This window comes from Centropristis striata, chromosome 9 (genome assembly GCF_030273125.1).
Source record: "Centropristis striata isolate RG_2023a ecotype Rhode Island chromosome 9, C.striata_1.0, whole genome shotgun sequence".
NCBI lineage: Eukaryota > Metazoa > Chordata > Actinopteri > Perciformes > Serranidae > Centropristis > Centropristis striata.
In genome coordinates, this window is record NC_081525.1 from 23,732,991 (window position 1) to 23,760,925 (window position 27,935).

The 27,935-nt window shown below is 37.5% G+C and overlaps 3 protein-coding genes across 3 annotated transcripts in view; 2 read left to right on the forward strand and 1 right to left on the reverse strand.

The window, feature by feature from the left end:
- Positions 1 to 8,745, reverse strand: part of lurap1 (leucine rich adaptor protein 1) — a 31,042-nt gene extending 22,297 nt beyond the window's left edge. Inside the window, exon 1 of the mRNA XM_059340368.1 lies at positions 8,533 to 8,745. Coding sequence (XP_059196351.1) covers positions 8,533 to 8,745 — 213 coding nt within the window. The remainder of the gene's footprint in view (positions 1 to 8,532) is intronic.
- Positions 8,579 to 21,754, forward strand: ttc22 (tetratricopeptide repeat domain 22). The gene is made up of 10 exons (XM_059341606.1): positions 8,579 to 8,959; positions 9,100 to 9,302; positions 15,270 to 15,553; positions 16,728 to 17,028; positions 18,173 to 18,228; positions 18,306 to 18,421; positions 18,530 to 18,648; positions 19,970 to 20,131; positions 20,986 to 21,138; positions 21,221 to 21,754. The coding sequence occupies exons 3-10, from the start codon at positions 15,291 to 15,293 to the stop codon at positions 21,752 to 21,754; spliced, it is 1,704 nt and encodes a 567-aa protein (XP_059197589.1). The 5' UTR covers positions 8,579 to 8,959; positions 9,100 to 9,302; positions 15,270 to 15,290.
- A 4,298-nt stretch (positions 21,755 to 26,052) lies between these two features.
- Positions 26,053 to 26,731, forward strand: LOC131977164 (cornifelin-like). Its single transcript, XM_059340369.1, has 3 exons — positions 26,053 to 26,116; positions 26,243 to 26,430; positions 26,576 to 26,731. The coding sequence occupies exons 1-3, from the start codon at positions 26,053 to 26,055 to the stop codon at positions 26,729 to 26,731; spliced, it is 408 nt and encodes a 135-aa protein (XP_059196352.1).
- The last annotated feature ends 1,204 nt before the right edge of the window (positions 26,732 to 27,935 follow it).

The following is a 27,935-nucleotide window of genomic DNA, read 5'->3' on the forward strand; positions in this document are numbered from 1 at the left end:
CCCCTGGTGTCACTGTCTGTCGTTTTCACCTTTCCAATCTAACTCTGCAGACACCGCGTCCTTGCGGCGTCCCTGCGGTCTCCATAGGCAGCAGAAGGTCGACCCTCTCTCTCTGTAAACCACCAACTGCTCCATCTGTCTACGTTCACTTCTGAATGCTCGGTATAATATACACTTATCCTTCGATTTGTGTCTCATTTTCTCTTTTGTGTTTCAAAGCATTGTCCTAACAGTTTTTTCTCCCTCTGTATCTTTTTTGTCCCCCTCTTTTGTTCTGTCTCACAGCATTCAGGATTCACAGCATTTTGCATAATAAGTCGTACCGAATTAAAGTGTATATATATATATATATATATATATATTATTATTATTATTATTATTTTATTTTATTTTTTTACAAAATTGCAGAAATGTTCTACTGCATTTTTGGAAATAGCTGTTTTAAATTTTGTTTTTCACTTCACTTACTCAATGTCGAAGGTTATAACAGCTATTAAACATATTTTTTAGAAGGCTCTTGCTCTCCCTTTGTCTATTTTCATAAGCAAATGCATTTTCATATTGTTTTTATCAATTTTGCTTCAATATCTGCTTCAAGTAGCTACGGCATTATTAAACTTATATGAGGTTATGTGTAGTCATGTCCAGCAGAAGATTTTCCTAAAAAAAAAAAAAACCAAGACAACAGGTAATTCCTCTCAATAAATACTTATGATCCACTACAAGTGTGTGGCTGTGGCTGTATCTGCAGAGACCCTGCCCTCTGACTGTATTTATTCTTTTTATTTTCTGTACACAACATTTCTGGGTGGGGCAGAATATTTTTTAAATATAGCAAGCCGAAACACAAAACCCCCTAGCAGCCGATCGCTAGCGTGCTAATGTTAGCGGGCTAGCAAGACGTGGACCAACTCTGTTCCATTGAGAGAGACTAACTAAAACTTGTATCATTCATTTATTTGATATGTTTAACTGCAATCTGAATTATATGGGCAAGCTATGAGGTAGCGTTAGCCGGCTAGAGTTAGCTTAGAAAAAATTTGAACATTAACATCTTACATTCAGTGTTGTAGTCTGTAGTTATTATAATTGCCGAGAGGCCTACATATACAGACGTTAACAGTGACGTAGTGACGTGGCTCTCTAGCCTGCGGAAAAGCAAACAGGTTCGGAACTGATTCGCAAATTGAACCAACCGCGGACCAGCTTTGAATGTTGTTTTCCAAAACGCCCATGGACAAATCCGACTTTTTCTTTCTTTAAGGCTATGAAAAGATATGGAAAGATCACATTTTTGGTTTATTATAAAACTATAATAGTTTATTATAAACTATTATAAGTCAAGTCGTTGTTGTTGCCTAAAGCTGGACTCAGTGTGCGAAACCCCAGTCTCCAATGTCACAGTCTTACATGCACTGTGTACATCTGCTTTCCACTCCAATCTTCTTACCACTTAGCTCGCATGTGGTTGAAAAACATAGTGCTTTCTTCACTTCAATATCATAACCATAATGTGAACCTAATCCAGCTTAATCCTATTAAAACATATTTGGGAAAACACATTTGTAGAATATAAACATAATTTCATAGAGAGAGTGTTTGAAACAAAATGCCTTAGGCGAATAAGGCAGCTCACATCATTTGACGCTAATTTAATTAGACAAAATCCTGCACTGACTGTCTTTGAGGAGGTAGCCAGCAGCCAAAAACAGAGAAGATAAATAGACTAGATTTGGATTCCCTACAGCTGAGCTCTGCACTCAAAGCTGACTTTGCAATGTCATTCATCTGCCCAGAGGTGGAAGACAGAGATAGAGAGCGACAGGGAAAAGCTACACAGAGAGAGACAAGCAGACAAAAAGGAAGAATGACATACCCCAAGCAATAACATGGCATTCGCCCAAAATACAGGTGCTGATCGTGTAAAAAAATTAGAAACGGCTAATATTCAGAGGACCTTAGTGTTTGTGTGCGTGTGTGGCTGACTGCCAGTCTTCAAGGAGTGTCTCTGTATCCAGTAAATCTGTTTAGATCAGAGGAGAGCGTGTCTTCCATTAGACAGCTGGAGACGAATGCAAAAGACACAGGCTTTAAAACTGCTCCCACACAGATGAACAGCAATACTAAAATCATTAATAACAACATTTATTTCACCACTCACAGTGCTGTAAAATATTCCCTGCCGTACTGAGACATAAACATTTAGAAAGTGTGTCTGTTCACAGCCCAAAGCCAGATGTGAGACAACTACGAAGATCAAAGCAAAAGCCTTTTCACTGATGAAGTACGGGTTCTATACGTATCATCTTTGATCTCATCCTTCTTATTTCTCTGGCATAGAAGAGCAATGAAGAGAGTGCCCAAAAATTAGTTGATGAATCACTTAGTGGAACAACGAGTTTCAACCAGCAACATTTCTGATAATCATTTTAATGCTGCAACTATTTCCAGTGCAGAAATGCCATTACAACATTATCCAAACCTGTCAAATTTTTTACACACATGGTTAATGTTGTTAAACAGACGCAGCTTGGTTAGGTTTAGGGCACCAAAACTACAGGGTTAAGTTTAGTAAAGGATCATGGTTTGGGTTAAAAGGACTATCCATAACATAAATTACCTCTCAGTATTTTGGGTTTAGTCCCGATAATAAAGGTGAGTTGGTCAATACAGACAAAGCTGTTTAGAGACAATTTTATTTCAGTCATTTTATTTTGCGTTTCTTTACACACAAATACGAATACCGCCATTTAACTTTACCCTGGTGAAATGTCAAGAAGAAGAATTTGAAAAACTAGAAACCGCCTGAGCCTAGTGTGTATCTTTGAGGTCATGAAGTTTCTTCCTCATAAAACATTTGCAAAGTAGATAGTTTTTTTCACAAAACATTCATTGTCTGCAATCATGTCTGCTAACTAGCAGTGTTCTTCTCCCACCAACTGTTGATCAGTGAAATAGTGTGAAACCACCAACTATGCCGCCACATGCCCAAACAAAATGACACCAAACAATTGCTAGTTGGCAAAAACTCAACAAGGGACTGTTACATGCTATTACAGTAAACATTCAGTAAACATAACATTCAAAGAAAAATATATTGTAGAGCAGTTGCCTTATTTGTCCATAAATTCAGTTTGACTCTCATTCAGTAACTTGAGCTGATTAATGTGTTTTGGTCGTGTGAAGCTTACATAAAAGTTAAAGGCAGTGTGTTTGTTCCAGTCGAAGATACTGTACAGTGTAAGCAGTGCTATGACAGTTAACAAGAAGCAGAGCAACATTTTATTATCGCTGGTGACACAGCAACAACATGGCCCACACACACACAAACACACATATATCCTTGATCCAGACAGATGCTGCAACCCTCTATCCCCATGCTGTGTGGTTACAGATACAGTAAAGTAACAGATGACTGTGAAACACAACAACAACACACTTGCACAAATACACAAAAAAGTGAGCAAAAGAAGCATATATTAGCCTACCACTTCATATGCTGTGAAGTGGCTGTCTGTGTGGATGTGAGTCTTATAAGCTTATAATCAGTATGACGGAAAGTGTTGAGCATAAGAAAACAGTTAGGAAAAAAAACATTCAAATTAAGTATGCATATACATGTGAGCTTCTCCATTTAGCTTTACTCTGCAGACACTCAGCACATGCATTACTGCACATCTTACTAAGCAGATTTCTGATGAAAGTGCAAAGCTCAGAACTCTTCTTCCGCACTCCCATTACATTACACCACTCTCACAGATGAATGAAGCAACTACACACACACACACACACACACACACACACACTCATACACATGCTCTGTGCTGGAAGTTTCACTGCCCTCCAGTTAGGAAGAGCCTCTTTATCACTGCTCTCTCAGTCCTCCCTCTTTTGCAGCAGGTCTGAATAATGGCTAAAACTGTGAACAAATCAGACTGGCGGTCTGTCCTCAACAGATTTATAGAAACTCTGAATGGTGTGTGAATCCAAACTGGGCATGCTGGTCAGCTGAACTTGTTGACATCAGTGTCTGCAGGTTACAACAGTTCATTTCTCTTTATCATTCAAATTTTCACTGCCTGTCTCCATGAAATGAATAGGTTGATGGAGGGCTTGGAGGCTAAATATGAGCCTGTTTTTGTTCAAAGGCAAAACTAAAAGGGATGATGTAACTGAATGGCTCCAAACTGATACCACCAAAACATTATTCTGATCTGTTTCTTCTTTGAACCTGCTATTTTATTTATTCACTTTTCATATTGCATGCCATGATGATCTCTACTAGCTTAATTTAACTTTGTGGTTGAAACACTCAAAATGTGCAGGAAACTTTTATGCATGACTTAAGTGGGAAAATTGAGGGAAAATCCCCCCTTTTGTAAATAAAAGTATTTTCAGAGCCCTCCCCGCCCATCTTCCACTACACCTGCTGGTGAAGCCTATTGGTGAGAAATGCTTCATCATATTTAATTTATTTGTTTTGGTAGTTGTGAATTTTGGTGAAGATTCATCATCTGCTTTACATTTGCCTACCAGTCCTTTCACAAACTTGTCCATGTTTTGCTAGCAGTGCAGTTGCGTATATTTAGCCTTGCCGCGCCCCCATTTTATGACTCTGGGCCCCCGAGACCCCCAATTTGGGAACCATTGTCAAAAGGCTGACTAAATCACATTTTTATTGACGTTGTGGGGCCTGCTCCAATGAAATACAATGATGCAAATCAGTATACTAGTGCTCACTACACTAAACACTTTTTGTGTGTCTGTTATGACATTATTCCTTTATTTTACTAAGTTTCATACAACTTAATTAGCTGAAACATATGGTATTATTTAATAATATGATAGATGATGCATATCCATACATTTATACTACAGCTTATACTGGACATACTGACCTACAGATTATTTTTGTTATACTGTCTAAATTGTACAACATGGATCTATATTGTTTACACCAATATCATAACTCGAGCTGTTGTTCTGTATATGTTGTTTAATATTAGCACAACTCTCTGCACTATTTTCCATATTTTCTATACATATATATTCAAACATATAAATACCACTGTTAATACTGTTCATACTATAGTGTAAAAACACACCCCATTCTATTTATTATAGAATTTATTTGGTAAATTGTTTGCTACTCTGCACTTCTGGTTAGATGCTCAACTGCATGTTGTTTTCTTTGTAACTGTACTAAGTGCAATTATACTAAACATCAGTCTAATCTAATCTAATCTTTATAAACACATTTGATATGCAGTATACAGTATACGTCTAAACACCCCTTGCTGGTAGAGTGCTAATTTTAATATAATGTATATTGTAAACACATGTAAAGATGCAAGATATTGGAAAGAGGGCCAAACAGCATCTGCGAGCCCACATTCCTAAAAGTGCAGCTTGATAATGTTTCATCAGGAAATGTTACTGTGGAAAGAGCACAATTTCCTCTAAAGCACTCTTCAGACTTCTAAAAAAGTGCATCTGGGCTGCTGGCTGCATCGTGAGCTGCCAGTGCTACAACGCCGCAGTGAAATAAGTTTAGATTTCTGACATAAACTGATAATGTGTTTTGGATGTTTACATATAACCCACATCTTTTTGAGCAGCTCTCTCATAAGGCAGCTTGTTTTGTTTGGGGGTTTGGTGGCGGTGCATGTGCTCTGCGTCACAACCACAGGAATGTATGACATGCATGATCACAGAAGGGGGGAAATAGCAACAGTAGAGTGGTGCATTATTGCTACAGACCTCCACTGTTTGGAAAAGAAGAGGTCCATGTAAACAAGAAATAAGAGATATTTGTTTAATGGAACAACTGCTCAACAGGAAATAATCGGCTGTCAAAACAATGAACAGCCCTAAAAGGACAAAAGAAAAAGTGTGGTTGTTTCTAAGCTTCTAAATGTGATAAGTATTAAATATGTTTTATTTTTAAATGTCATAATGATAATGCACCAATATATCACACCAATGCTAAGTCTAACTGTCAGGTGAGAAGAAGAATACATTTATATGAATGGTGTGATTACAGTGTTCCCATCTGACAATAGGCAGACAGTGAATTCATCATATTTCTGCAGGCCTTTCATGGTCAACTAATTTCCTAGCAACCACAGCCATCTGCAGCAGTTGGCATGGTGAGGAGCAGCTTGAGATACTGATGGACTGAATATGAAGAGCTTTCAAATGACAAATATCACTGACTCATTTCATAAACTAACATCAATCTAAGGTTGTCTTTATTGTTAAATAAAGATTCTTGACATCATCACACAGTTTATAACTGGTAAGATTCCATAATAATGGTAAATTAATGGGGTAGAATAGGCTTCTTACCAAGAGTTAGATGAGATTGATACTAGGTATGCATCAATTTAGGCCATATCACTGGATTGGATATCCAATCCATAAACCTAAACTACCACATAGATGCTTCACTAAACTTTGGGTGACCTGTCGTAAAGAGATAGGTCAGCAGCAACATACAAGAAAATAGTTAACAGTAGTTTACATTGCAATTATTCTTTCATACTGGGAATATATTAATTCTAATGTTTAGTTTTATACATGTTTTTTAAAGTTAGACCCCAGGTTACATGTGAAAGAAACTTGCACTGAGTCTACCTTTTAGATCTATTTTCCCCCCAATGCAGCTAACTTGATACCAGGTGTAACAGCAGAGAGTTTCAGTTGTGAGTACCTCAAGATGCAAATGTGTTCCACTGTACATTTTATAATGGAGATGCTATAATTTTTATTTTAAGTTCTAGTTATTTAAGTCATGTTCCACATTGCAACATGTTTTTTTTGCTGTTACTGAGGCATATGCTATCTTGTGTGTTGAGTTATATCCATTATTTTTACACTGGAATTGTTAATCTAAAAACGCAGGTTTAATTTTTTGCACAAAGTTGCACTTTTAATTAAATTTTGAATCTTTGAATTGCGCTGCTGACCAATCAAAATTGCTGCTAGAAGTTCTGTGTGTGAAAAAGCAAAATAAAAAGAAGCAGTAATGCATAACTAAGACATGTTGTGGGCAATGTATGTCTTCCTTAAGGGGAGTAATTGTTTCACAGTTCAAGCATGATGTTTTTAGATGGCCAGGTTTAGCAAAGTGGATACTGAAAAAACATTTTTACAACTTAGTTGCTGGAAGGAAAACTGTATCCGACTGGTATCGGCACATCTTCAAGGTTGCCGTATCTGTATCTGTATCTGTATCTGTATAGAAACTTAAAAAGTGGTATCTTGCCATCCCTAATTGATACCAGCCTGTACTGCTTTGTGCCGGTTGCCTGGCAACATAACGGTGACAAAAAGACTCCAGGAAGTCACTACTCCTAGCCAAACAGTCTGGCACACTTTGGCTGTTACACAGAATACACAAGCAAGATAAAAACACGCTAATGTAGATAGAAATGATGATGCACATGAAACCAAGCTGGATGTTTCCCCATCTTTATGCTAAGCTAAGATTATCGGCTGCTGGCTTTAGCTACAGACTCACTGTAGAGGTATTACACTGGTATTGATCTTTTAATCTAAAGATCTTTTTTGGCAGGAAAGCAAATGGGCATGATTTTTTCTAAAAATGTCCCAGGAATCAGAGCCGAAGGAGAATTGTAAAATTATTTGAATCCACGAAGGGAAAGTTTTTTGGATACTTGACACAAAAATTGGGTCTTGCAGGGAATTACAATAAGAGTTAGACCTATAAATCGCCCAAACTGACAGTAAAGCTTGTTGCAGACCTATCATATCGGTGTATATACTGGCTTATAAGTAACAAGAAATTGCAGTACAGAATTAGCAATCTAGGTTTGGAAATAGTTTTGCATAGTTTGTCCACCAGGGAGCACTGACAGAAACTTTAAAATGTCCTGCTCATGTATCTCGATCACAATTTTAAAAATGAAACAATTTTAAAAGATCTTTAGTACGTTTTTTGTTATGTTAAGGATTAAAAAGAACACTATCACCTATCACTTCACACATCAACTAAACATTGAATATCAAAAATCTTTTGTATTGTCAAAAATAACAATTTGGGAGGCTAATAATAGTTAAGATGAAATCTCTTGCTGAACATTTAATCACTACCCCTATATGTTTGTTTATTTATTAACAATTTTAATTACTATTTATTTTACATATAATTAAGCTTGTGTTTTTTGTACCTTTTTTAATTTAGTTAATTACACTTTCCACAGTTGTACATGGTAATAACCCTACATAGTAGCACATAGTTTTCAACCATCCCTGAGTCATGATAAACTGATCTGCTAATAATTGTTTAAATATTCTGAACAGCTGAGCGCAGAGGAGCAGAGCTGGCTGGCTCAAATTCTCAATCAATGTGATATCTCTATACTGTGGTGACTCCATTAGATGCCACATCCTGAAAATCAAGTCTGCCACACGTTCAACAGCCTGAGCCGCTACACACACGCATGCACGTGCGCGCGCGCACACACACACACACACACACACACACACACTCACACTCGACTTACTTACCATCTCCATCTTCAGTTTCCTGATCTTTTCATCCAAACTCTTCTTCCCCGTCTCCTTGATGTTGTCGTGCGTGGTGGGCAGCTTGGCGTCTCCCCGGAGAGAGGACGCCTCTTCCCGCATCCACCTGAGCAAGCCCTCGGGGGTCTTCCGGCCGATTTTCACCTCTATGTCTTTCAGATCTGGGCTGGTCTCGCTGGCAGTGCCCTCATCCATCGTGTTCGTGCGTCGTAAAGCGAAAAATCCGCAAGATTACGTCCTTTTCGTTTCTTGGAAATTGTTGCCTGTCAAGCTGCGAGAGTCACTTCCTATAGGATTGTATGGCATCCTATGCGACTCCAGCTGAGTTGAGACTGCGCCAGGAGAGAAAAACAACCTGACAGCATCAACACAACAACGTGTGCTTATCCCAGCAGAATAATGCTAAGAAGTAAATCTTAATTTCGCTGTATTGTCATCTGGTGTTAAACTGATATATCTTAACAAACTGGTGATCATCAAGAGAAAGGAGAAAAAAAAACATTTAATTTTCTAATTTTTCCCGTGTCTTGTTGATTGGTTCCTCCACAGCGGTAGCTAGAGCCCGATCTCCGGAGACCAGTGTCCGGTGTGTGAGCGCTGCAGGCCGGTGATGTGTCTGTTGGAGATCTCTACGCTGAGCTACATTGCGCAGATTCCACCTGCATGATGACAGCGACCAGCAGCCGCAGAGTGGAAGAGAGGAGGAGATCCCAGACTGTCAGAACAGCTGCAATTACATTATACAGCTTCCGGTGAGACTTTCAACTTTCACAATAAGAGATGCATAAAGGAAAACGTTGGAGTATTGTGACTACCAAAATAAAACATAAAAAAACAACGCCTCCCACTTTATTTACTTAACCCATAAGAACCCAGACCCAGTAATTCTCAATATTCATATATATATATATATATATATATATATATATATATATATATATATATATATATATATATATATATAAATATATTATTTAAAAATAGCATACTTTTTACCAACTGCAAAATAAATATATATATATATATATATATATATATATATATATATATATATATATATATATATATATATATATTTATTTTGCAGTTGGTAAAAAGTATGCTATTTTTAAATAAGGCTACTTTATGCTGTTGTGTAGCTTAATATATAATAATAAAGCTTTTTTTTAAATTATATTCTGTGTTTATAATCTGAATCTGTACAGTTACTAGTAGCCTGACAAAACTAAGTAAAAGGTACAATATTTCAAGTAAAGTGCAAGTCCCTCAAAATGATACATAAGTACAGTACATAAGTAAATGTAGCCTACTACTTCTCACCACTGCTTGTACTTTACTTGATGGCTAGTATTTCCATTGGGTACAACTTTATGAAGTTTGGTTTGGTTTTAATGAGTCATTTAGAAATTAATATCATAAACCATCCTCGGTTACTGCTGTTATTGATTCTTATTTTACTTATTTGAGATGAGTGGTTGATAAAATAGTTAAATATTGTAAACGTGCAATGTCAATGCCCAGAATGTGGGAAAAAGACAATGTGCATGCTCAAAGACTTGCCGCAGTTCGGCTTGTAGTTGGCATCCGTTAGTAATTATTTTAAGGAAGAAAGTTTCTCTGGTCACCATGAACAATGTGGATTATCTTCTGAAAAACAAAGTCAAAAGTCTGTCTTTTGAAGAAAAACTTCAGATTTAACACACCGGTGCCCATCAGCTGTGGAATATTGTTATAAACCAAACCGCTGGGGGGAAAAAAATCATATTTCATGTGTTACAAATATGAACCCTGGTTATCTAACTGAGCAGCCTGAACAAGCATACATAGTTACATCAGTTCTGTACTTTAAAGCAAGGCCATATCCAGACAATAATGCATCTTTTACACTCGATTTCAGCTACTTTTAATTTCTGAAAGCAATATTTTAATTGCCTTTTTTTTTTGCAAAATCAGAAAGCTCAAAGCTATTTTCAGGTTAGTAAGAAGCTGTGTCGTGTTTAGTTGCAGCAGAGTCCCTGTGGGGCGGGATGGATGAATTGTCTAATCAGTGTAATGAAGTATGACAGATGTCTGTGTTACTAAAGACTATCACATTACTCTCAATACACTTACTCACACTCACAGCCTGTGGCGCTACATGACAACTTTCCCCCAGCCTACAGAGAGTCAGACCAGGCTTATTTTTCCTCTTCAGGCCTGGACCTTCTCATGTGGAACCATGAGCACTGTGACTGCCATAATACATCAAGTTAAAGGCTCACAGTTGTGAGACTGGTGGGCCGTTGTATTGTATTGGCAGTGGTTTGGGGCAATAGAAGATTAAATGTTGTCATTTTGAAAATTCAATAAGATGTGTGGTAATTTTTTCCTGACATTTTCCTTATGGCTTAGGAGGGAAAGCATTTTAAACAGAAGATTGCTTTATCCACAACTGCTAAGTAACAAAGACAAATTACTTAAAGCACTTTAAACTTGGCATTTTTAATTGCATGATGCAATGTGTGAAAAAGAGATGAAAAAATCATAAAAAGGAATACCATTAGTCATAATTTTTTGTAATGTTGCTTAGATTTCCTTAAAATGGTGCAAAGTACACGTAAAGACAGTACAAAGAGACAATCTACGGTATAATCTGCAGTCAGAGAAGGCCTATGGAGAGCTGAAGAGTTGCTTTTCACTGCAAACACTCACTCAGGCTGCCAGAGAGGAGCTGACTAAGAATGGAAATACAGTTGTAGTCAACAGTGATGAGGTGGCTTAGAAAGGCAGAGGGTTTTCCGCCATAAGCACTAATTACATGTACAAGTGTGTCTCAGGGGAATAAAGGATAAAAGGCAAGCCTGCAGTAAAAAGGGGGGTGGACATGTGCATTAAATAACAATACTTTAAAAGCAGGATTCAGGAAGTGGATTGGGGCTGTCTCAATCTTTCTGATAGCAGGGACCGACTGAGCCTTGATACCAGCTTCAGTTTGAGATGGAGAACATGCAACATAATACATACTTAATCATTAAATCTGCCTGTTCCTAATAATGCTTTGGACCAGACAAAACAGAAGGTGCTTCAAAGGCATTAATAACTAAGAGCGCTCAGTTAAGAGAGAAGGTATAAAGTCTGGATTAATAAGGCTTTCCTGTGATCCTATGATCCTTTTGTATTCAGTGTCACATCTCGTGAGGGGCCCCAAATTTCCCAACTATGCTCCTGTCAATGTAAATGTAAGGAGGATTTCAGAGAACTTTGATGCTGCGCAGTTGCCATCTTTGCTCACGTTCATACACAACATATCAGGCAGCCTTTCTATTCTCATCTCTGACTGTCTGTATTTCAATTTTCAGCAGTTATACTCTGTCCTTTGTGCCAGAAATTAGTCAGACACCAAAACAATTAAGTAGGTTAACAAGGGGTTAGTTTAAAAGCAAAATGTCCTTATCGGTATGTGGGACACATATCCTAATCCTACTTACAGGGGAGTCCTGATAAAACTACAGGGATTATAAGGGGTCAACATCTTCCCTATAATACCTTTGTTTTGCTGTCAAATCTATCAACTAAACTAGAGCCTTTATGAGCAAAATTCTGTTTGAATTCTGCTTTTGGCTAGGAGAGGGCAAAGCCACACAAACCAGCATCTGTAATCATTATGTTACCATGCAATCAGCCCGGTATCCACGTTGGCCACCATGGCAACAGTTGTTGAGAAGAGAAGATTTCAGATTTCTGTACACCCACATGGTACAAATGGAAAAGGCTGCCCACGAGGAGGCAAAACTGCAGTACTAAGTGCACATTATGCAACACACTGACAGAAACTCTCGTGTTTCGGGGGTAGCATAGGTGGTTCACCACTGTTCAGACCTGACTGAGGCCTTTGTGTGTGGGTTTGCATGTTCTCTCCAAATTAGTGTAGGCTTGCTCCAGGTGATCTGATTTCTAACCACATCAGAAATCTGCATGTTTGGTATTAGAAGTACTCCTCTCATTGACCCATGTGCTGATGGTCCACTGCTGCCAGCTGTGATCTCTTACAAACTTCTTCTTTTTCAGTCAGGACTGCTGTTTTCCACTGAACTGTCTCCTACATCTTTGAGTAACTATTTGATTAACATCATTCTACCCTTGTCCCTCCAACCTGTGCCCCTCTCATACTCAGAACTGTGATAAACACCTATCAGACTTTAAAAGTCCCCCTCTACTAAAAAAATACCCTTTTCTTATTAAAAAATGTTAATTTTGTGATAATATACCATGTCCAAGTGGTGAAATACCACTAAAAAGGACCAAGTGTTTCAGGACATTTGTTTGCCACTGTTTGGCCTGTTTTCAGCATTAGGGTACTAAACTTTGATGGTTTTAGGCACCAACGGAGAAGCTTCCATACTATCAAGTGTCCTTAAATGTCTTGTCATTCTGTGATAATGCAAGTGATTGACTTTCTGCACAGTCCAGCCTCAAGTGTGTTTGTTTTGTATTTTGAAAAGCTTGACTACAGTGTGTGTCGAATATATTTGCTGAAAAATAAAATTAAAGATATGTAGAGTTAATGTCTTTTGTTAAAACAATTGTTGTTAAATTGGTATGGAAGAAAGTGTTGTTCGGCAACACTTTCTGTGATCCTCCTGGAGCTTTTTTGTAATTGATTTATTCCCACGTATAGTTGTTATTGCACCCCAGCTGTCAGAGCAGGGCTGATTTCTCTTTGAATTATCTCTCCAATAGTCTCTTATGTGCTGCAGCTTTGTGGATTTTTCCTCATGTCTTGTTAGCAAGCTTGCACTTGCTTGGGAACCACTTTTGATGTGGGCCTGTTAAGCCCACCGAGACACTGCATGTGAGAGTGGGGTTAGACACTTACCCCCCTCAACTCATTCCATTGGTGTAATATAATGCAAGTTTACCCTCTGGTGGAAGAGTTTGGATTTGTATGCAAAAGCATTCTGAAAAAGCAATGTGTGATTTTTTTCCAAAGATAATATTTCAACTTGCATGATAATGAGCATACAAGGTCAGTGTTTGTGTTTGTTGAACTATTTGCTTATCTCCTGCGGGTGTTTACATGTTCTGTCAACAGTTTATCATACATCTGCATGTTTTCTTTTAGTTTAGATTAGATTAGATTCAACTTTATTGTCATTGCGTGCAAGTACTGGGACACTGAAATGCAGTTTGGCATCTAACCAGAAGTGCAGAAAGCAGAAAAATGCTAAATAATGCAACAATAAAACATATTATATGTAATATAATGCGTTAAAATGTATATACGGTATTAATTATAACAGTGTGATATCAATTTGTAAATATGTTTACAGTATAGACATATGCAGCAGTTATTGAGTTAATGAAAAACATTTTTACATCTAAATGTTGACTATTTGTTAAAATGAAAAGTCATATATAAGTCATAAGTACATGGTTGCCCAAAAAAGTTTTAATAAAATATATATTTTTTACCTCTTTAATTGAAATGATTGTGACAATGTGATTTATTCTTTACAGATAAAGTGAATATCTTCTCAAAAAGTTATTTATCAATCTGAATGAAGCCCCAATTAACAGAGGATTGTGTCTGAAAACAAAATTATTCCAACTTTGTGGGCAATGGTGTAATGTAACTTTACTCAAGTACTGTACTTAAGTACAGTTTTGAGGTACTTGACTTTACTTGAGTATTTCCATTTTATGTCATTTTATACTTCTACTTTACATTTCGAGACAAATATTGTACTTTTTAATCCACTACATTTAGCTGACAGCTTTAGTTACTTTTCAGGTCAAGATTTAACACATAAACATGATCAATTTAATGTGATAAGACTTTTTTTTTTTTTTTAATTAAACCTCATAACAGTATATTAAGTCAAAATGAGCCCTACCTTCAGAAAATAAGTAAGCGCTGCATACATAAATGCAGCAATAATTATAATCCTATAATATATTTGGATAAAACAATCTGAGTGGGTCCATTCTGCAAATCGAGTACTATTACTTTTGATACTTTCAGTACATTTTGATATTGATACTTGCAGGACTTTTACTTGCAGTGGAGTAATTTCACAGTGTGGTATGTAGGTAAGGGATCTCTAAGGGAACTTTTTGCACCACTGTTTATGGGCGACTGTGTAGTAACATGAAGTGCCACTGAGTTTCCTTCAGTGTTTCCCCTGTCACATGGATCCTGATGGTTTACATTCTTCTGTTGTGTACAGCTGACACAGGCCGGGGCAGAGGGGGCTAACTGAAATACTCTCCAAAATAAGACTTCAAAAACATTTTTTTCACAAAGTCAGGACATAAATAATATCATCCTGTCAGAGTGGACTTCAAAGAATGTCAGTTTGTACCTCTGTGAAAGCGCAAAAAAAAGAAAAAAGCAACAAAGAGAAATAACAAGTGATGCATCCTCCCTTTTTTTCAAAAGAAAAATGAGTAGAGAGGAAGTATTTGTGGTTGAAAATAAAAAGAGGGAAGTTGATACATGTGTTGGAAAAATATGTATCCACACTATCTCCTCTATACATGAGCTATTCCACTCCCTAGTCACTCCCATACCTAACCTGTTCAACCTGTCTGCACCTGGCTGTCAAAGTGTGTGGGTGAATACTGCCACAGTAGATTGAACTGTAGGCTGAGGAGGACGAGGTATTTCCTTGTGCAGAATCTTAGATAAAAATAAATTAAAGCAGTATTTTTATTCCGTATACCTTATTTTTTTTAAATAGCAGGTGGAGGAGCAGGAGGCCATGGAGGCAGACAGCACAGAGGACATTGAATCTCTCATGGAGGACATGGACTACATCCCTGGCCACTTCCACCTGGACCTCAACCTCAACTGTAATCCTGCTGGGCCTGTGAAGCTGAGACTCAGGGACACTTATCTAAAGCAAGAGAGCCTGCGAGGTGAGCTTGAAGCAGAAGCTGGATATCTACAGTACGCAGTCCGAAATCTGCTGGGTCTGCTGGCTTTTCACCTGGATCACTTGGACACAGCTGAGGAAATATTCAGGTGAGGGTACGCTGTCATAAGGGCAGAATATTCCAAGTATTCCAAGTTTAGGCCCTGGTTTAAAACTCTTGTTGCATACTTTCACAAGAGATCTCAACTAGTAATGTAAAATTATTTATCATTCTACATATATTACTTTTAGTTTACTACATATACTTACTATACTAGCTTATCAAGAATCACCACACTGAATACATAGACAGTAGAGAGAAAGGCAACATAAAAGCACAACCTGACCTTCTACCAACTACATTAAAGTGAACAAAAACAAAGACCGTACATTTCTAATTTTATTTACAAAAAATATAATGAAGAAAACAGTGTTTGGTGGTATTTAGAAATGGTATTGGCTATACATTTTTATTTATTCTTTATTTATATGGTCAGCAATTGACAAATACTGAACATAAAGTATTGATGTGTATTAAACAGCTTAATTTGTTTTGATTTATACTTTATTTATATGATCAGCAATTGACTGATAGTGAACAAAGTGTACTGATATGAATTCAGCTTTTTTTTTAAATAGTATTCTCTATTTAATTGTCAGCAATTGACTAATGCTGAACATACTGTACAGGTGTTTATTTAGCTATTTATTTTATTATTTTATTCAGTTTTCCTTTATTTTCTCAGTGTTCATTTCTATAAGTGGTTAACATTGTGATACATTCTATGTATAAAAAATGTTAAATATTCTTTAATAAAGTAATGTGTTCAAACTGTACAAAAATTCACTATACGGTTATAGTTTAATTTTTATAATCGGTATAAGCTTTACTCAACTTCTTATTTAAACAATAGATTTTAAGTACTCTTCGCTATTGTGAAACTTCAAGTTTAAACGTATTACAGGAACACTAATTTCCTGATTCCTAAGTTCAAAGGAAATAAAGACACCAGCTAACAAGCATCTCCAATCATACTATCAGCTCTGATCCAAAGCTTTGAGCTAAATGCTGCTTTCCACATTATAACATGCTAATGATTCAGCAGGTACAATGTTTACCATGTTAGCATCCTATTTCATCCCTAAGGAGAATCGGAATGTGCACCAACTTTTATGAAAATCCATCCAATAGTTGTTTGAACATTACACAAAAAATGTGAAGTGAAAAAGTGAAATTACAATCTTTCCCTAACACCACACTCTCTGTGCCTCTTGGCCTTTCAGAAGCATTTGTAAAGAAGACCCTGGTAACCTCAATGCTTGGGCCAACCTGGGCTACGTGTACGACAAACTGGGGAGAGAGCTGGATGCAGGCGAGTGTGTAGAGAAAGTGTCCAGCCTTATGGGGTTAGACTCTGGAGAGGCCTCTCAGGAGGAGACCCGGATCCTGGCGGCTCGCTGCCTGGTTGAGCAGGCTTATGTTTATCCATACGATGTTGAGCTGGACAATGAGGACGACTTGAGGGACAGACTGACAGCAGCACTGACACTGTACAACAGAGCCCTGGACTATGGGGATCAGCTGGTGAGAAATACTAGTAAAGCTGTGCATGTATGTAGAATGTAGATATAAGGAGGAGCACTGAAACAATGACTGTTTATGTAACAAGACCACATGCATTATTCTGTTAATCATAATAGAGGCGTTGTTCAGCATTTGAAAGAAACCTGCCAACTCGATTATCTATAACGTTAACGATCAATTAATTGATTCATTGCTGCATACGTACATAAATATACAATTTTGAGAATGGACGCTTTTATTTTGAAAGGACGAAAAGAGACTTGATCCTGTCAATCGTAAAACTACATCAACTGGGATTATACTGTAAAGATCAAGGAGTTCAAAGTTTTATGTTTTAGCCCCCGAAGAGGCATGAGGTTAGTTTTCACAATAATCTTGCATATTTAAATGTGTTTTGTGTTTAAATAAGTTTTGGATCAAATTAAACCTAGTAATTCATGCTAGCAAGGTTATTAATAATAAATAATAATGATACATTTTATTTGGAAGGCGCCTTTCTTGGCACTCAAGGACACCGTACAAAAAAGATAGAAAAGAAACAGCAATAAAATATGATACACGGAATTAAGAACATTACAATACAATAGCAACTTTCAGTTTGCAGACTGTAGCTTTATCCAACTTAATTCTCAGCTCATTGGTTCATTCACGTACCGCCGAGAACTGAAGGCTCTGTGTTTCAGTTCAGTGAGTACTGATATGCAGTCATAGATAAAATTAAAATAAAAACGACATAGATCGATTAAAAATTACATGTGATCGACCAAATTCTTAACTACCATTAATCGATCATCGATTAATTATTCCCATCCCTAATTCATTACCTTCAGGCATTTCATTGATTGGTATTTCAACCATTTAAATTATTTTATCTTCTACAACTTATTTCACTTGCAAACTTTTACTGAAGTTATGATGTGGCTTGCACATGGATATAAAATATTTCAAATGAAGTCAAGCCAATATTTTTCTTCAGATCACAAATCTGGCATAGCACAGACCACTTGTCCTGATATTTTTCATTCAAGACGAAAGCATAATAGAAGTTGAAAAAGCTGTTAAGCATTGCCGCAGAAGATGGAACTGAATAGTCATTTTATACCTAACTTAAGACTACATAGTCAACAAAATTGTTGTTTTTCAGATACCAATGGAGGAAAAACGAAGCTGGTATTTTAAAATGGCAACCATCTATATAAGGTACGAAACAAAATAATCAGAAGATAATTCAAATTGAACATCAAGTGGTGTCGTGGTTAAGTTATGTTTCCCTGCAGACTGGACGACATAGTGAAGACCAAAGAGGACTCTGAATACTCCAGACTGTCCCACTACAATAAGGGACTGAAGCTTCTCAAAGAAACACTAGAATCTGAGAAAACGCTACATAAAGGTAAACACAGCATGTTTCTTGAGGAATATATCTGCTCTGTTAGAGGCATTAGAGCAGTGCGGCTAAGTAGAACCTGATATAAAACTTATTGTGATCTCTTTCCCTCAGCTCTTGCCTGGTGTTACATTGGCATCATGTTAGAAAGAAAGGAAGAGTTCACCACTGTTCCCATGTCCATACATGACTGTGGCTACTCCGCCTCTGATCCTCTGTCCTGCTACGGAACCGTAAGTTAACCCGCACGTTTAGATTTATCACCTACAGTCAGACAGGAAACAAGTGACGTCTGATTTACTTTTTCCTCTGGTTAAGACCTGCTGCTTATCATAATGGCTCCTGTCATTTTTCTTTGAGTGTTGTGCTGCCGGCAGCTAGTTTCAATTGAACATTCTATTCTTGTAGCAAACGCTGTGGCACAGCTCGACTGCAGTTTAACTGACAATGGTTGTGTTGAGAGTAGAGGGCCACAAACTAAAGGTACTAAAATGGACCTTCTGGTATAAAGATTCCTGTCCCTTCTGCTCCCCTTTACTTTTTTGTCCTGTCCTGTCCCAGTCCATGATAAAAAGTAAAACTGACTTACTTCCGGCAGGAATCCCACAGGAATCCCGTGACCTATAGGATTCTGAAGAAATGTCAGCCACTAGTTGGGAGTAGGAATGGCATTTAAAGTTATTTCCATATTCTTGCATCGAATTATCATAGTTTACTCAAGTACTTGCAAAATGTGTATTGGCCAGGCGTCTTTTTCTAATGGCCGTCAACTGCTAGATCCCTGTTTTAACCCTTTTTGAAGGCCAAAGTCTGTCAGTGGTATTAATTTATATTTAAAACAGACTTTTTGGTTTAAAGATTCCTGTCCCGCCTGTTCCCTTTACATTTTTCTTCCTGTCCCCTCGAAGACCATTAAATAGTAAAACTGTGGGAATCCCACAGGAATCCTGTGACCCACAGAAATGTCAGCCTATAGTTTGGAGCTGGGACGACATTTTAAGTTATTTCCATATTCTTGCATTAAATTAATATAATGTGTTAACTTTGTTACTTAAAAAAAGAAATTGGCCAGGGGTCCCTATACTTTTTCAAATGGGCCCCAGCTGTTAGATCCCTGTTTCTTATTCTTTATTCAGACCGAAGTCTGTCACAAGTAGTATTTATTTATTTTTAAAACAGACCTTTTGGTATAAAGATTCCCTTCCGCCTGCTCCCCTTTGCTTTTTTTTCCTGTCCTGTCCCGCATGATAAAGAGTAAAAGTGACTACCTTCCCCCGGGAATCCCACAGGAACCCTGTGACCTACAGGATTCCAGAAGAAATTAAATGAAATGGGAAATTATTTTTAACCAGTCCCCAACCCCTCTCAAATAAATGTTTCCCATGTTTAACACATTTGAAATAACCTTTGCTTTATTGTGTCTTTCTCCACCGACAACATGTTTTAAATGAAAAGACACAACATGACAGAAGTAAAACCTACTTGAAATGAGGAAATACGTTTATTTAATATTTTTATATTTTCACCATAACACATAACTGTCTGTGTCCTCAGGCCATAAACTTGGCCAGTGATGATGCATACACCTTGAACCTTCTGGCGAAGGTCTTCTTTCTGCTGGGAAAACATGAGATGGCCACAGGGATCTGCAACATGGCCCTAAACGTGCTCCCAGACCCAGAGCTCAACTGGCAGGCCTACTGCACCCGTGCCAAGGTACTGCAGCGATCAAGCCAAAACCAAGCTGGCAAAACTCAGCCAATTACCATGTGAAATCCCTTTTAATGCTTGAGGATTTGCATTCATTTAAACTGGTTGTAAGAATTCACTATTTATACTGTAATCATACAGTTAGGTCTAATAGCTGAGCTGGTATGAACTATAAATGGTTATTTGTGCACCAATTTATACTGCATAATGTGATGATTCCCATACATTTGGTAAACTAAGATTTTAACACAAGTATTTATTAGGGATGGCTGGGAATAATTAATCAATAATTGATTAATCGTCGTTAAGAATTTGGTCCATCACGTGGCCAATGAGCTGAGAATTAAGTTGGATAAAGCTACAGTTTGCAAACTGAAAGTTGCAATAATAATTATAAAACACTCAGTAACACAAGAGTATTAATTGAGCAAAACTAGTTTACTGTATCAAACCTTGCTAACATGAATTACTAGGTTTAATTTTATCCAAACTTATTTAAACACAAAATACACTTAAATATGAAAGATTACTGTGAACACTAACCTCATGCCTCTTCGGGGGCTAAACATAAAACATTGAACTCCTTGACGTTATCTTTACACTTGATTTTGTTTTATGATCGACAGGATCAAGTCTCTTTTCGTACTTTCAAAATAAAAGTGTCCATTATCAGAACAGACTTTTGCATGGTACTATATATTTCTTTTATTTTGCCCATGTATGCATGTTTTTAGACATACTGGTGTATGTATGAAAACATTGATTAATCGATTTAATTGACCGTTAACGTTATAGATAATAGAGTTGGCAGGTTAGTTCCGAACACCCATCCCTAGTATTTATGTATGTTTTTCTTCCAGATCAATATGATGCTGTATGTCAGGGATCTAGAGATGGCAAAACATGGCCGTGGGGGAATCCCAGACCGACAAAAACTTACTGAGACCAGGAAAGACTTGGACAAGGTCCTGACTGTACGTCCCTGTCTGCGGACTCACCTGGAAATGGCACAGGTAAAGACGTTAACTACTTGGGAGAAATGTAAATAGAATTTCTACAGCAACTACAATATCAGATCCATCTCTGTCCCTTTAGGTGCACTACTACATGGGCGTTGATGCACTGCAGGAGAGTCTTTTGGTGGATGAAAGTGCAGTGAACAGTGCATTGGTGAGTCTGTCCCATGCCCTTCAGTTTGAGCTGAGTGACAGCCTGCCGGACCTCCATGTGCTCAGAGGACGCTGCCTCCTGCTGAAGGGCGAGGAGCAAAACGCTGCAGACTGCTTCAAACAGGCCATGGAGTTAGAGAGGGCGGGCAGCACAGATAGCACAGCCCTGCGCTGCCTCCTACAGGCCCTCCTCACTCTGTTCGTGCAGGGCCCTGACCCCAGCCTGGCCATCACCCAGCTGGAGCTGTGGGTGCGGAAAGCAGAGGAGAGGTACCCTGGGGACATTGTGAAGTCTGAGCTGAGGTGCCTTTACAGGAGTCACCCAGCAGAGGTCACAGAGTTATCCAGGGCTCTGATCAGAACAGGCAGACTGGACTTAGTGAGGAGGCTACTGGAAACAGTTGTGCCTAAACAACTGGTTAAGAAGAGACCAATTTTTAAATCTTTGTCCTATACATGAAGCAGTTATGTGATTTTAAGAGGAAATTCAGGGGCATGAACGAACCAAAGCAGGAGTAATAAATGGACTTCTTGACAGAATTTAACAGATAAAAATGAACAGCAGCAGTGCACTGTAATTTAGCTGTCTTTATTGTAAGTGTGTGTGTGTGTGTGTGTGTGTGTGTGTGTGTGTGTGTGTGTGTGTGTGTGTGTGTGTTTAAGCTGTGATTCTTTTGTGTGAACTTTTTTGAGGATTGGAATTACAGAGTAACCTACAGTTACAGCGTTACCAGGCAGTTGGATATTTCTTTTAAGGTTGTTTTAGTCTAGAAAATATGTAAAATACGGATATGTCTTTGTGTTTTTGTATAAAATAGGATGGCCATGGCTAGCTGGGTATCATTAAAAAACATACCTTACTTTTAATGCTGGTTTCTTAAGGATCCTTTATAAAAAAAAAATAAAAATACATTATTTTCACAAAAATAAGTTACACCATGAAAGTACAAATCTGAATGATTTTAAACCCATCTACAGTCATGGAAAAAATATTACTATATTAATACCATTGTTTTCTTCAATTTCTTGTTCATTTTAATGCCTGGTACTACTAAAGGTACATTTGTTTGGACAAATATGATGTTAACAACAAAAACAGTCCATGGTTTTCTTGATAATAATAAAAATTATTATCAAGGAAACCATGGAAAATGGCTAGATATCAGCTCTTAAATTAAACTCTTATGAGCTATTTTTGTTGCTATCATTATACGTATTTGTCTAAACAAATGTACCTTTAGTTGTACCAGGCCTTAAATGACCTGAAAGCAAGGAGAAAACAAGGGTGGTCTAATCATTTTTGCTATGACTGTAAGTTGCACATTGTAGTCATGCCTCTTAAAATACATCAACAAATAATCTGTACTATTCAGTCAGTGCCTAGAAGTATCAAAGTTTGGGACCCAGCCCTCGGCTTGGTTTTTAAGAGCTCTGCTAAAATAATGAGTGAGAGGTAAAGTGTATTTAGGATCTAATGGCTGTGGTCAGGACACCCTGTTTGCCCTTCTGTCGTGGCCGTACAAAAAAACCAATGAGTATCTTCTGACACAAGTAGCCTTATTATACGCTTGGTAATTATGTAAAACATGTCACAGTACTTCTCCTTGCTCGTGATATTTCAATGGGGCTATACACCATTAAGATGTTTCAAGGTTTATGAGAGCTTCTGTTTTGATGATGAATAAAAGACTAGTAGATTTGAAATCACTTGTTATTTAATCTATGGTCCTGATCTACAGAGAAGTAAAAATTACATTTAAAAACTTTAATAATTGAATACAGGGCAACAAAAGTCACTAAAAGGTTTGATGTGCTTTAACTATGTTTTGATTCTCACAGTCGCTGGATTTCAACTGCAGGGTAATACCAAGGCTTCCTGCTTAATGATGCTTAATGACGCATTAATGAAGGATGTCTTCTTCTAAACACAAAAACAAATAGAGAGAATGGGTGGGGTCATTGGCAGAGTTACCTGGGATTTTTTATTTATTTGCTACACACACATTTCATAGTAAAAAAAGAAGGTTGAAAAACTCCAACCGATAATGAATTTTTGAGACAGATATGATATGACAGGCTAGTATCGGCTGACCGATATATAAGTCTTGCTCTAATCGAACACATTTTTTTTATTTATTTAGTTGTGTGATCAATGCAGTAACTTTCTTGGAGAGGAGCTCATATTTTAGTTGTCTCAATCTGATGGATCTACATTGTTTATGTGTCTCCTGTAGCCTTATCTTTCAGGATTGAGAAATGAATAATACAGAAATTTTAAATTATGCCATGCCACTGTGTCATGTTCCATTAAAGCCCCAGCTACCATAGACTTTAAAAAAGAAAAGTGATATTGTCAAAATACATTTGTCTGCTGGCTCTACTCTATATACATGTATATGCAGGTGAGACATCACATTCATTACCAGAAGACAATTATATTTTACATTTAAAGTTGAAACTATTCCTCTTCCTTACGTCAAAGTGGTTGGAAACTGCAGCAATGGAGAAGCATCCATCCTTAACCGCTTATCCAAACTCGGGTCACAGGGGGCTGACCCAGATCCCAGCTGATATTGGGTGAGAAACGGGGTACACCCTGGACAGGTCGCCAGACTATCACTGGGCTGACACATAGAGACAGACAACCATTCACACTCTCATTAACTCCTATGGGAAATTAAAGTCACTAATAAACCTAAAGCTGCATGCGCTGTGGGAGGAAGAAAACCTGAAGAGTCGAACCGGCGACCCTCTTGCTGTGAGGCAAGTAGCCCCATCATGTCTAGCAAAGCAGCACTGAAACTACTGTCCATGTTTGGTTCAACTTCTGTTTAAATATTCTCTTCTAACATGAAAAACATGAACTTGTCATGTAAAGGAATTGCAGTCGTTCAGCCAAGGTCAAAAGAATACCCCTTAAATCATGTGCTGTCATTGACTTTCTATTGAAATAGAGACAATACTTGAGTGTCTGACTGGTTTGCCACACCTGTATTAACCTAAAACAACAAACATACAATGGACCACTTTTTTTCATGTGCACCTCTCTTTGGACACAGGTGCAGGCAGGTTCTGCAGCATTGTTGGAGCGTACTTGCCCAAAATGACTTAGGTGTCACTGTGCCACTCCTCATACGAGACATTCTTTCACAGCTTTCGGAGGTGCCAACAAGGCTTCAGCTTAATCAGGTAAGATTTTTTATTTCTCTGATAAGATATCTTTATGTTAAAGTAAATAATTATAGCTTAATCTGACAAGTTAACAAGATCTAGCAAAGGATGGTTTTATTACAAATTTTTGTTTTGTTTTTGTAACAAATCCACATGCAACAGTTTTTGACAATTCTTACTAACCTTGCCACAAAACAGATTATTTCTGAAGTCTGCTGTTACTGTTGTGTTGCAGACTGTGTGGCATCATGACTACTTGCTGGTATTAAAGAGATTCATTAATATTTATATATAAAAACACAATAAAATGTATCTGCTTGCATTATTTTTGCTTGAATGTTACAAAGAAATCATCTGTATTTGTATCATGGCGGCTCCTAATGGATCCATACCTGTGAAAAAGGCCAATTTTGGTAATTTACTGATGGCACACTGACACCGAGCAGCACAGCCACCTGAGACAACAGCTCACACACCCTGAGCAGTGATTTTACACCAGCCTAACTGAGGCATCTGTCATATGTAATGTTTTTTTTTCTGTATATGCAGCTTCTTTCTCTGATGCCAGGGTCCAAATTTTGATGAAACATAATGGATACACAATAATTAGTGCCCGGACAGCTCAGCTGCCAGTCCCTTTTCTTTTTGCCAATGCTATTTCCTATGAGGAAATCTGCCTTCTCATGTATGAGAATGCACAAAGGTCCATCCCTTTGCCAAACTTCCTCAACTGGCTTTGTGAGTTAATTGCCCTGATCGTGGCACTACCTGAAGTTAAAAACATAAAAACAAACCAGTCATACTTTGCAACTTTCAATGAAATGTAGGTAAGTGAGCAGAAAATTGAAAAAAAAAAAATTCTCAACTTAAACCAGACTTGCTACACTGCATATTCAGACAAATCCACAAATCACCGAACCAATTTTATGAATTATGAAAAATTAAGCCATCTACGTGTTTGTAAATTTCAGAGTTTTTACTGAAATACTGAATTTTTTTTTACAGTATTTTGAATTCTATCCTCATGTAAGCTATTGAAGTCAGTAAAAAGACAGAACATCTTTAAAAATTAGTTCCGCACTTATATGGAGCAATCAGTTTTTGTTTGTTTTTTAAAGAAAAAAGTCAATTACAGACAACTCTATGTTGTCTGAATGACAAACACACATTCTCATAATTTTAAGTTTAGAAAAGAAATATGTTCCAGTCATTTCTGCTGCATACCTTCATGTACTTGTCGTTTATATTCCTCTTATTCCTTTTTTCATCTTCCTTGTTAAAATGCGCAGCTCTGACTCAGTTCAGTCTGCCATGTTTCTACAGTAGCTCAGAATGCCAAACATTGTCTCGAAAGTGTTTTTATGTTACCTGAAGGCTGATGTAGGTCTAACTGCATGCTTGGAAAGGGAGTGGTGAGCAGACAAGTGTTCAAGTAATTGCAACCTGGAACCACTAGATGGCACTAAGTCCTTCTGCTCCTTAAATTGTATTGCAAAATCATTTTACCCAGATTTTCTTGCTGTAACCTGATTTCTCTCTCTGTTAACAGATCAATTATTCTCCACCTGTGGTACATTACCAGAGCCAATGGCGCTACCTATGTTGGACTGGCACACCGGCCTCTTTGACTGTTGTGATGACACAAGTTCCTGTAAGAATCAAAACCACAAACTCAATCATATTTATTCAAATTAATGTTATATTTTGTGTCCTTCTACACAAAATCCCACTTAGACGATATCACAACTCTAATACATCTGAACTGCTTATCTTTCAGGTTGCTATGGATTCTGGTGCTGCCCTTGCCTTGCCTGCACGGTTGCAGGACGATTTGATGAGAACCGTTGTCTCCCGTTATGCGACATATTCAGCCCTGCCATAACAGCAGCCTGTGGACTTCCTCTGTGTGTGCCTCCTGCCGCCTTGGCTCTACGGGTTGGCATTCGACACAGATATAATATCAAGGTATAAAAACTGAGGCACACAAAGTTCTTACATGGTTGGTAAATGAAAGCACTATTTAAATTATTTTGAATAGTTGTCTGACATTCTGGAGGTTCAAGAAACAAATACACAGTAAGACTATAATCAACCCTTTGTTTCTCCACAGGGTTCTCTCTGTAAGGATATCATGAGTTCCTGTTTTTGTGAGTGGTGCTCTTGGTGTCAGATGCATCGTGAGTTAAAATACCGCAAGAAAAACAACCCTGTCGTTGTCAACATGCAGCCTGGACAACATGGAGTTGTTATGGTTAATCAATACTGATCTTGGTGGCTTCTGATTGGTCTGCCTCATCTTGTCATTTACAAGAAAATCTGATTCATCTGAGGTCAATTATCTATCTGTGTAACCGAGCTGTGGTTGTTCACTGTAAAAGCAGTATATTTTTGGCTAAGTGTGGGAAACGGGTAGGATACATTCCTTTTTTGGACCTTTTTTTATTAAGCACATGTAGTCATACAAATGTGATTATTTTCAATTGGCATCAGAGCATGCTGGATAAATTTCACCTCCATAATGCTACAATATTGGGGGGGTTGTCACAAATCTGCCAAAAAGAGAGCATGAGAGACAAAGTCTGTATCTGCTGCCTGAATATTACCAAAATACTTTTACAGTGAGTTCACATGTATGTTGAAGGAATTCAAAACTGAACTTAACATTTTGTCATTTTATTCACCCAATGGATTTATGAAGGATTTTAAAAATCTTGTATTCATGTTACGACGTAGATTTTACTTGAAGGATTTTTCATCTGCAGCAATAATCACGTAGAAATTAAGGCCTATAAAATTATTTTATTTTGAAAACCTAATAAAGTATGTGCACTCTTTATGTGATTATGTGACTTTTAAATTATTCTCATGACACACATTTCTTTTCTCTTTCTTTCGTTTGTATAAAAGTGAGACATAACTTTGCTTTATCAGTCATCATGGATCAATGTGTTGAAGCGTCCCATAGCAAAGCAAAATTGAAGATGAGATCTCCTTTATGTCACATTTACATCTCCTAGACATAAATGAGCACTAATCGAGACCAAACTGGTTTTCTCATTCTTCTCAAATGTCTCTCCTGAGAAATAAGTCTCAAGGTGAGCACTGTGCGAGTTCTCTAAATTCTCTCACAGTTGTCTCTTTTCTTGATCTCACTTAAGAGACAAATGAGACATATTGTGCCACTTTCAAATATGTCTCAATTTGATATCCTTACCTGGAAACACTATCTCAGTAATGTCTCAGTGAGAAATGTACATGGTTCTGTCTCTCACTGCTCACTATTTGAGTTCTGAGATTCTCTTACAGCTGTCTCTTTTCTAGCGTCTCAGCAAAAAGAAAAATGAGAGCAGGGCAAGCTCCCAAATGATGACACATTATACCTCAATCATATCTCAGTTTATCTCGTGCCAAATTTGAGAAAATAAGTAATCAATACAGGCAAATAATTTTTTGAGATATATGGTTTATTT